This window comes from Anneissia japonica, unplaced genomic scaffold, assembly GCF_011630105.1.
Source record: "Anneissia japonica isolate Jap-2015-1 unplaced genomic scaffold, ASM1163010v1 scaffold685_len2926416_cov193, whole genome shotgun sequence".
Lineage (NCBI taxonomy): Eukaryota > Metazoa > Echinodermata > Crinoidea > Comatulida > Comatulidae > Anneissia > Anneissia japonica.
Genome location: NW_022692922.1, coordinates 1,859,952 through 1,870,506, shown reverse-complemented (window position 1 = coordinate 1,870,506; position 10,555 = coordinate 1,859,952). Strand labels below are relative to the sequence as shown.

The 10,555-nt window shown below is 34.0% G+C and overlaps 1 protein-coding gene across 3 annotated transcripts in view; it reads left to right on the top strand.

The window, feature by feature from the left end:
- The window catches only part of LOC117100521 (tetraspanin-9-like), a 14,457-nt gene extending 4,713 nt beyond the window's left edge, over nt 1-9,744 (top strand). For 2 of the 3 annotated variants that reach the window (XM_033240270.1, XM_033240268.1), the window contains exons 4-7: nt 3,033-3,212; nt 4,520-4,663; nt 7,136-7,219; nt 8,516-9,743. In XM_033240270.1, coding sequence (XP_033096161.1) covers nt 3,033-3,212; nt 4,520-4,663; nt 7,136-7,219; nt 8,516-8,716 — 609 coding nt within the window. In that variant the 3' untranslated portion in view covers nt 8,717-9,743. Of the gene's footprint in view, nt 1-3,032; nt 3,213-4,519; nt 4,664-7,135; nt 7,220-8,088; nt 8,173-8,515 lie in introns of all 3 variants that reach the window. The other variant, XM_033240269.1, reaches the window with a different exon arrangement.
- Nucleotides 9,745-10,555: the final 811 nt, after the last annotated feature.

Genomic DNA, 10,555 nt, shown 5'->3' with positions numbered 1-10,555 from the left:
CATATAATTCATATTTCATTTTGTAGACAATAAATATTCAGTAAGATATACTAAAAACGATTATTAATTCTGAAATGTGCATCTCAGCTATTATTAATCAGGAGGCTATGTATTATGTTATAAAGTCTTAAAATAATAATTTCGAATTATTCTATATTTTGGGCTCTGACTTAATTTAACGATGGCCCTATCAGTAGTAATAACAGTATTTGTGCTTTTTTTTAGCCATGTAGTAAAATAATACTATTATTTGAGAGTCAAGAAGAAGTAGTAGAAGAAGAAGAGGAGGAAAAAGAAGAATAGCTTTTTTTTTGTTTTATAATAATAAACGTGTTGAGTATATTGATATTGTTTATGCGATGAGCTTTTTTTTATATCTTTCGGTGTGATTTAAACGTGCCAAATCCTGGTGCCACCTCTGGACCCTACGCTCAGAGACCCCCCCCCCCTTGAAATGACCTGGCTACGGGCCTGAGAGTGTATGTGATAGCTGATACCACACCAGTAGTTTACGGAGATACTTTGGACGTTCATCTTTCAGTGTCTTGAAAGTAATGAGTAAAATCGTGAAGATGCTCCTGAAACAAACAGGTAGCCAAAGAAGGTAAAATCGGTGTGATGTACTCAAACGTCCTTGTTCATGCAATACTCCTGCAGATGTATTCTGCAACAGTTGAAGGCGAAGCATGGATCTTTTAGAAATACCATAAATAAATAATTCCAAAAGTCAATGTGTGAAGCATAAATGAGTATTATATTACTAGAGGGTGGGCTCGCTTCCCTCGCTTACACTCTAGTATGTGAACGTCACGATTAGTTTTGATAAACTGAACATTGTGACCATTAAAAGACGATAGGTTGCATGTTGCATGTTATCTCGCTCAGTTATTTTCTTTACATAATATCAGAAATGCAATGGTAAGGTCATGTTTTTCATCATTTTTAAAGCATACTTCATGGATTTAGAAAATTAGCGTTGAGTTATTAATAGCAGTTTCATATTATAACAGTTTTTAGAAACCACTAAACTGAAATGATAGGGCATTGGTGAGGGGCAGCTAAAGCAAAGTTCATTGAGCAACAAAATCCCGACTGTGCCTGACGAAAATCGGTTGTTTTTTTAACCAACTGTACCTGATAACCGAGTGTGCAAAGTAAACTGTGTTTGAAAGTTGCCCTTTTGGCGTTCCATATAAAACCGGATGCGAAAGTACGTACGTTTAATATTGCTCTTATAGCGTTCCAAATAAAACCACAAACTCAACGTACGCAAACAGTGCCATGTGGTCGGAACAGCTAAGATCCAGTGAAAAACGATGGTAAACTTCATTATTTTTTCCTCAATAAAGCTGATTGCATTATATATTCACTTCGTGAGATGGAGACTACGTTAGTCTAGGTTGTTAAGTTTTTCAGACCGGTTTTTTGAGTGCCTCGGTTTTGCCTATAGACTTTGAAATAAGCGTAATTATAATATACAGTAGATAAATTATAATAAGCAATTAGTAGAGCTCCGCATAGTACACTACAGGAAAATTATTGTACGAAGGTTAGATTTAATGCTTGAAAAAAATTGGAATGCATTAAATCTAACCTAAGTAAGTACAATAATGTTCAGGTAGTGTACGATGTATGCTCTACTAATTACTTTATAAGTCAATCACGTTAGGTTTTCATTAGAAATTTAATCTTAATCCAGTTGTAGAGGCCATCAGTTGCTATAGTGATATTTTAAAGTAGTTGCGCGTATGCATTAAGCTGCGCGTATGTGTAGGTGTGCCTAGATGTGAAATGATACCTGGCCAATGAAAACCTAATCAACATCATTGAGTTCTTTGAATTCGCGGAGTTTCATTGGAACGTTGTCTTATTTCAAAATGTATTCCTCAATAAAGCTGATTGCATTATATATTCACTTCGTGAGATGGAGACTACGTTAGTCTAGGTTGTTAAGTTTTTCAGACCGGTAGGTTTTGAACCATAGAGGTTTTTTGAGTGCCTCGGTTTTGCCTTTAGACTTTCAAATAAGCGTAATTATAATATACAGTAGATAAATTATAATAAGCAATTAGTAGAGCTCCGCATAGTACACTACAGGAAAATTATTGTACGAAGGTTAGATTTAATGCTTGAAAAAAATTGGAATGCATTAAATCTAACCTAAGTAAGTACAATAATGTTCAGGTAGTGTACGATGTATGCTCCACTAATTACTTTATAAGTCAATCACGTTAGTTATTCATTAGAAATTTAATCTTAATCCAGTTGTAGAGGCCATCAGTTGCTATAGTGATATTATAAAGTAGTTGCGCGTATGCATTAAGCTGCGCGTATGTGTAGGTGTGCCTAGATGTGAAATGATACCTGGCCAATGAAAACCTAATCAACATCATTGAGTTCTTTGAATTCGCGGAGTTTCATTGGAACGTTGTCTTATTTCAAAATGTATTCCAAAAACTAGGGGGCGTATTTCACAGTTTCAAATATTCTATACCAATTTTAATATGGCGCCCCCTATCACATGGTATGCAGCATGCGCTCTCCACTGACAAAAGCCAAAGCACTCAGACCGTAATGTTCCACAAGACTTCGAGCGGCAGTTAAGTTTTTGCCAGTTAAGTTTTTGCATTGGCCCAGATCGTCAAAACGGGGCCAATCTTATCAGAATATCAAAATAAGTCATTTAAAATTCAAAACTCTTCACCCCAAACGCCACTAGTGCCCTACGCGTTCCCAGCCATGATAATGCTCTAACTAAATCATCTGCAACTAATTTGAAATACTAAGATGTACCAAAAATGAAAAAAAAGAGGAAAATGTAGCTACCATGCATCACGCCTAAAATTTGAAGCCCTCAGGCATATATTATGTAATACCACTGAAGATATTGCAACATGTATTGAAAACATGACGGTTTGAAGAAACCTGTCATCTGATGAATTACGGTATGCAAACGAAAGTTTACTTATCATTTTGTATATAGTGATAATTAATGACTCAAGGTACGTTTACCTTTTCTTATTCTATTCCAGTTCTTCATCATGCTTTTAACGACTTGTTCCATAATCTTAATAAGTAGCATCATGCTGATTACTGTCGGCAAAAAGGGAATGAAGCAGTCATACGAACAGGAAGTTAAAAATAGTATGAATAACTTCGGTTTGAAAGGCTTCGAAAAGCTGACGAACACATGGAACGCGGTTCAATCACAGGTACATAAATAATAATACATATCTATACTATTATTATTATTATTATTATTATTATTATTATTATTATTATTATTGTTTATTGTGGTAATGCCTCTGACGGTTTCTTTTTCCTTTTTTTCTATATTTAGTGATTGTTTTTGTACCATTAACTTTCACTTTTACGAACAATCGTTGATTTTTTTTATGTCCTTTGTTTTTGTTATTATTATTATTATTTATTATTATTATTATTATTATTATTATTATTATTATTATTATTATTATTAGTGGATGGAAAAGCCATTGTTCTTGTTCAAGGATGTGCCTCTTATAAGGAAAACATTCTACACCAGATATTTCAAAAACTGGTCAACTGATCTCTGAATTTAACTTTTGGGAAAGTTTAACCAAGTTACAAGAATGATATTGTTATGTGTTGGTGACTATCCAGTTTAAGGTGCAAATTTGAGGGTTGTTTAAATTTCTGGCGTCCCAGACATAAATATCTCAAAAACTGAATCAATGGGTCAAAACGAAACTTTCTATAATAGTTTGCCATGATCCAATGAAGAAATGATTCAATTGTGGTGACGATCCAGCTTAGCATGTGGATGTGAAGACCATATAAAGCAAAACGTCCCAGACCAGATATTTCAAAAATGAATGAACTGGTCTGAATGAAACTTTAGTGAAAGTTATGAAATTATTACGGTACGTGTTGGTTACGATCCAGTTTAGGGTGTAAATTTGATCGGGTCATTATAAATTTCTGACGTCCCAAACCTAAATATCTCTAAAAACTATTCAATCGGTCAAAACGAAACTTTCTATAATAATTTGTCATGGTCCAATGAAGAAATGATTAAAGTTTTGTGACGATCCGGACAGTGGTAGTGCCAGAATTTGCCTGATGGGGGCCCAAGGTCCCCGACGGAGGGGAGAGAGCTACGTCCCCGACGAGAAAAAGTGGTCGTGGTCGGGCGTCGCTCAAAATTTCCCGAATGTGTTTTAGGGGACAGAGGGCCGAGCCCCGAATCTAGATGTGTATAAGAGACAGATATAATATACGTACTGTATATGTAGTGTTCGGACACTGTATTTATATATATATAGTATTGGAATAAAAGACATAATATTTACCTTTTGTTGATGATTTATATAAAATTTAACAGTGTTAACGGCAATCTTGATTGATATCTGTATCTATATATCTATACTTGTTCTATTAATTAGGTTGAATTTTACAATCACCTCAAATAATAATATAACAAGCAATGTATGTGCTAAATTAACTTTACAATATTTGTTTTCCCATTACTACCTTGCAGCAACAGTGCTGTGGGTATTCATCATCAATTGATTGGAATGGTGTTACTATCAACGGAAGAAAATCTGTATTTCCAGATTCATGCTGTATAGAAAGATTTGAATTCTGTGGACAGAGTGCAAAGACCAGTCAGGTTTTTCCGAGGGTAAGTTGCACAGTATACTTAGGTTCTCCCATATTTATGTGGGTTATTTTTCTTTTCTAAATTTAGGCAGTAACAACCGTTCCTACTTCGCACTCAAAGTAAGACAAATGAGATAGCATTAAAAGAAAAATTAATTCCATAAAGAAATTTCTTCAAGTAAAACAAATACTCACTGTTATTTTGTGGATGAGAGTTTCGCCTGTCAGCATGACTTTTTCAGTTAGATGTGGTTCGTTTATTGTTGCACTGGTCGTTTCTAGGTCTTGCGTAACAATACGTTCTAGTAGGCATGTTGGAAGTTCGTCGTATATGTGTGATTTAAAATGGTCTGAGCCTTCGTCCCTTTTCATATTTTTTCCTGTTTTCTGATGCTAATCGATTCCTTGATTTTCATTTTAACCATGTTTGTTCTTTGTGCAATGTATTGATATTATCCCAGTTTGGTATGTGATTTTCTTTTAACATGTGATGCTTTATATAATTCATTACTGGGTGGGGGTGCAGACGGTGAACGATCGCATCCCCGGCCCTAAATTGTATTAAGAAAAGTAATTGTTTTATTATATTGTTGACATGAATTATTGGTAAAATTTTGTAAGTAATGAGAGTGCAATTTCTGGGCACCCGGTGGTCCATATTCTCAAACTTTCCACACCTTAGCCCCAACCATGTTGAGACTGAGTTGGTGTGGACTCCCATGCACCCACACCTCCCAGTATTATGTGTGTGCCTTTATAATATAATGTGTGTGCCTTCATTATAATTTGAGAAGTATGTGAAAATACCTCAAATACAATTAAGTTAAATTTTTTATGGTACATCACAGCGATTAATTAGATCGATGATGATGAATTTTACTATATAAGAGTATAATATCCGGCAATCTAGAGGTACTATTTCCCGAAATGTTACCACCTCAACCTTGCACGCATCCCCTACCGCCAAATCCTGCATCCGCCCGAGCGTTACACGATGCTTTCCTGCTGACTCTTGTTTTAACTCGAATAATTTTGTCTTCCACATTTTTGTTGGGCTTTTTCATCTTTGTGTTCAGTGCTCTGCTAAACCTTGTAACAGATCTTTTGTCGAAAGACCTTAACGTATGGTACGCCAACATTGTTTTTTTTTTCAGCTGTTTAGTGGAATAAGCAGTTTCTTTGGATTTTCCTTAACCCATTTTTTTTTAAATTTTTCATCTTCCTTCGGCGTAATTATTTTATGACATCTGTGGAGTAATTAATGTACGAACCACGCTTTTTATGATGTGGAGGGTGATGGGCGAAGTGTTTAGGTGTTATTAATGTATCGAGGATTTTAATTGTGTTTTCCGTCATTTCATCGCAGGTGATGCTATCTAACTCAATTGCTTGTTCCTCTACCCATTCTATGAACAGCATAGCAACGATAGGTGAACATTGGCTGCCCATGGCCATACCTTTAGTTTTTGCTATTTGTTATTTTGTTATTTCTTATTTGGTATTTATATTATATAGTTATTTGTTATTTATATAATTGCCAAGCGCCTTGTTCACTCTGGTCTTTAGGTCCACATTCTTTATGTCTGGCACATTGGCTCAATAGCAGGCAACCCCTCCAGGTAACCATTTATACTTCCGTGTAGACAGAAGCAATGCAGATGAAGTGTCTTGCCCAATGACACAAGCGAAATAAACAGCGAGGAATTACAACTGCGACCTCGAGGTTGGGAAACCAAACCGTTCCCGGTGCGACAAACCGCTTCTATGTTATAAAACTTCTCCCCGAAAGCTAAAATATGTAACCTATTTGTGAGTACTAGTTCTAGCATTTCCATAACATCATCAACAGTTAGTGATGTCCTCACGCGTAATGTCGCATCTTAACGTAGTCGATCCTTGATGATATCTAGAGATTTTTCTACTTGTGTTTTCGTCAAAAGTGGCACAACACCAAAATTGTTTCAGACAGGTTTAGGCGGATGCCCATCAATTCTTTCACAGGTTCTTTAGAATTATACACATGGTGAGAGTTACCACCAGAGGTGCTAGCGTGTCCGCTAAGCTACGGGATAGAGTCTACATAATCGACACACATCTATTATTATGTCATCCAAAAAATAACAGTGAGCATTGGTTTACTTTAAGAAGTTTCTCTATAGAACTTACTGGAAACCAGATGAAACTATTTAGGAAGGTAAGTCTATAAAAGTAATAATTTGAAGGAAGATCTTCAATCGTTCAAGTGAAACATTTATAGACACTGTCTGTATGTGATAAGCTAAAAAAATATATACTTTAATTTGTTAATTTTTTCTTAATATTTCTAATTCGTTAAAAATTATATTCTGAAGTCTGATTAATATTTATTTCACACAAACGTAAATAAGTTGGAGCATTGTAATCAAAAAAGTTTTTAGATTCTTTGTAAATCAGAAGTTTATTTGCATTTTACCGATATATTTTAAATGTACATATACATTTTGTTTCATCATAGGGATGCGAGGAAATTATTACACAAACTATCAACAGTGTGATTTCGAATTTGTTTATTATTTCACTTGGATTCGGATTGGGTATGGTAAGTCAGTTGCTAGAAAATCACTTCTATTATGCTTATGATAATGAACTAAATTTAACCCGCGAAGGGAAACAGTCACTACAACCTGGTCTTCTGCTTGATATACATATTTCCTGACCGATACCTTTATGGTTGCTTTTGAACCCGATTAAAAATATTTCTTACGTAAATGTATAATGTATATATATATATGTGTGTGTATAATTATAGAAGATATGGTATAGAATATTTATATTTTAGTAGTAAAAACAAACTGCAACCTTATGTTATATATACTGTAGGCAACACATTTATTTTACTACTGTCTCTTATACACATCTAGATGTGTATAAGAGACAGGGTTTAGGCGGATGCCCATCAATTCTTTCACAGGTTCTTTAGAATTATACACATGGTGAGAGTTACCACCAGAGGTGCTAGCGTGTTCGCCAAGCTACGGGATAGAACCTACATGATCGACACACATCTATATATTATGTCATCCAAAAAATAACAGTGAGCATTGGTTTACTTGAAGAAGTTTCTCTATAGAACTTACTGGAAACCAGATGAAACTATTTAGGAAGGTAAGTCTATAAAAGTAATAATTTCAAGGAAGATCTTCAATCGTTCAAGTGAAACATTTATAGACATTGTCTGTATGTGATAAGCTAAAAAAAATATATACTTTAATTTGTTAATTTTTTTCTTAATATTTCTAATTCGTTAAAAATTAAATTCTGAAGTCTGATTAATATTTATTTCACACAAACGTAAATAAGTTGGAGCATAGTAATCAAAAAACGTTTTTAGATTCTTTATAAATCAGAAGTTTATTTGCATTTTACCGATATATTTTAAATGTACATATACATTTTGTTTCATCGTAGGGATGCGAGGAAATTATCACACAAACTATTAACAGTGTGATTTCGAATTTGTTTATTATTTCACTTGGATTCGGATTGGGTATGGTAAGTCAGTTGCTAGAAAATCACTTCTATTATGTTTATGATAATGAACTAAATTTAACACGCGAAGGGGAAACAGTCACTACAACCAGGTCTTCTGCTTGATATACATATTTCCTGACCGATACCTTTATGGTTGCTTTTGAACCCGATTAAAAATATTTCTTACGTAAATGTATAATGTATATATATATATGTGTGTGTATAATTATAGAAGATATGGTATAGAATATTTATATTTTAGTAGTAAAAACAAACTGCAACCTTATGTTATATATACTGTAGGCCATAAACGTTTTAATTTTTATACCTTATTTCAAGGCTAATAAAGATGTCCAAATTTCAGATTATTTTGATGGTATTCACATTGTGTGTTTTGTGTCGCTCCGATGCTCAACAGCCAGGAAGGGATATCGAAGTAATGGCAATGAAGGTGGATAAAGAAAAGCAAAAGCCACCTAAACCGAAATCTGACGAAGATGAAAACAAGATGTCAGTCAAGGAGAAATTGAAGGGTATATTTAGGAAAAAAGAAAATAAGTCATAGAATAGGCCTATAATATTGCTTAATATTGTTTGTTTACAAGAATTCCAGAATCATGTTCACATACTCATTATAAGTCTAGAATACGAACAAATGCTTATAGATTGATTAATTATTATGATAATAACGAAATATGTCTTAGTGAAAAACTGGAATTTATTTGTTTCGATTTCTTTAAAAACTGGTATGTTTGTAGTCATTCTCGGTCATTCATTCATAATTAAAATTTTAAACGATGATTAATTTTTTGTAAATTTGTATAGAATTTTAATAAATTTGTGTATGTAATTTTATAAAATTTTGTTTATATTTGTAAATGCAGCGAGCTACTTTTAATTTTCATGCATGAATGATGTTTTATCTTACTGTTAGGTTATGCCTAATACATTTATTTTACTATAATATAATGTTGAATACTGTTATGCTATTTTTATTATACTTTGTAATAGTTTAGTCTGTATTAACCATATTGTAGAGTGCATGTATAAAGTTCGTCCTAAAGTCCCCCTCATAAATTTTGTTGTCCAAATCACCCGTTGGGTAATATTCCAAATAAGGTTAAGGGACTGTTGAATCTGAGTTGTGTGATGATGTCATCTACAACTTCATCCTTAAGAAGATGATGTCATTCCCAAATTCATCTTAAAGCTAGTAAATTCATCTTAAAGTTATGTGGTGATGTCTTAATAATCTCCCCCCACATATCCTGTTCATAAATGTATATAATGATGTACAATCCTATCATTTAGTTAGTCCAAAAGTTCTATCATCAGTTATCATCAACTTTATTACAAGTCTTTCTGTCTGCCGTAGTTCATTAAGTTTATCTATAGACCTTGCCGTTCCCGGACACCAGTCTTTGATCCAACTTACTTAGCCGTGGGCTCAGGTAATTCTGTAAGTTTTCGACCATCTTAAAGAATTTAATTGTGTTTTACCACCATCATTTTTGTTCTCTTTTATAATAATGTATCCGTGTTTTTATTAATAAATGTACATATTGTATATAATACTAAGCTATTGCGTTTCCTATTCTCTGTTTGTGCACCGGATGTAACAGAAATTGGGGGTTTGTCCGGGAACCTGAAGTTGAACGATCACAACTTTAATTTTTAATTTGTATTTTGTGATTTGTAATTTTTAATTAATAACATAGGAACACTATGGCCTTTGTTTTGGAACAAATTGTTGCTTCGCCATCCTTGGATATTTTAGAAAAGTGTAAGAAGGTAGAACTTTTAGATATAGCTAAACACTTTGAGATTGCAGCTACTTCTGCTATGCGGAAGCAGGAGATTCGGGCGACTATTATGGGGCATTTAGTTGATGACATGATATTTTTGAAGAAAATGCTCTAGGACTGCACCAGTTAGTGCTAGCGATTGGCAATTTAAAGAATTGGAATTAAAATTCAAAATGGAATTAGAGCTGGAGAAAGAAAAACGAAAAAATGATTTAGAGCTAGAGAAGGAAAAGCTATAGTTCGACTATAAACTGTTTTATAGAATTACTACAGGTCCTACCTTACTTAACACTAACGTCGTGATTTCCCAGTTCTAAACTTCTTGAGATCCAGAGCTCAACTACTACATGTCTTGGGCGATGGGTCTTAAGATCCCAACCCAGCTATTTTTAGATAGCCAATCGGCTCCCAGCATTAGGGAGTGGCCTAATCTATTTATAATAGGGGGGGGGTGGACTGCACCATTTTGTTACATTAACAAAAAATCTCTGCCTTGTACCTCCTTTTAAGGAGGATGATGTTGATAAATGTTTCCTTCATTTTGAAAAAAATCTCTCAAAGTATGAATTGGCCAGAAGATAAACTGACACTCCTTTTGC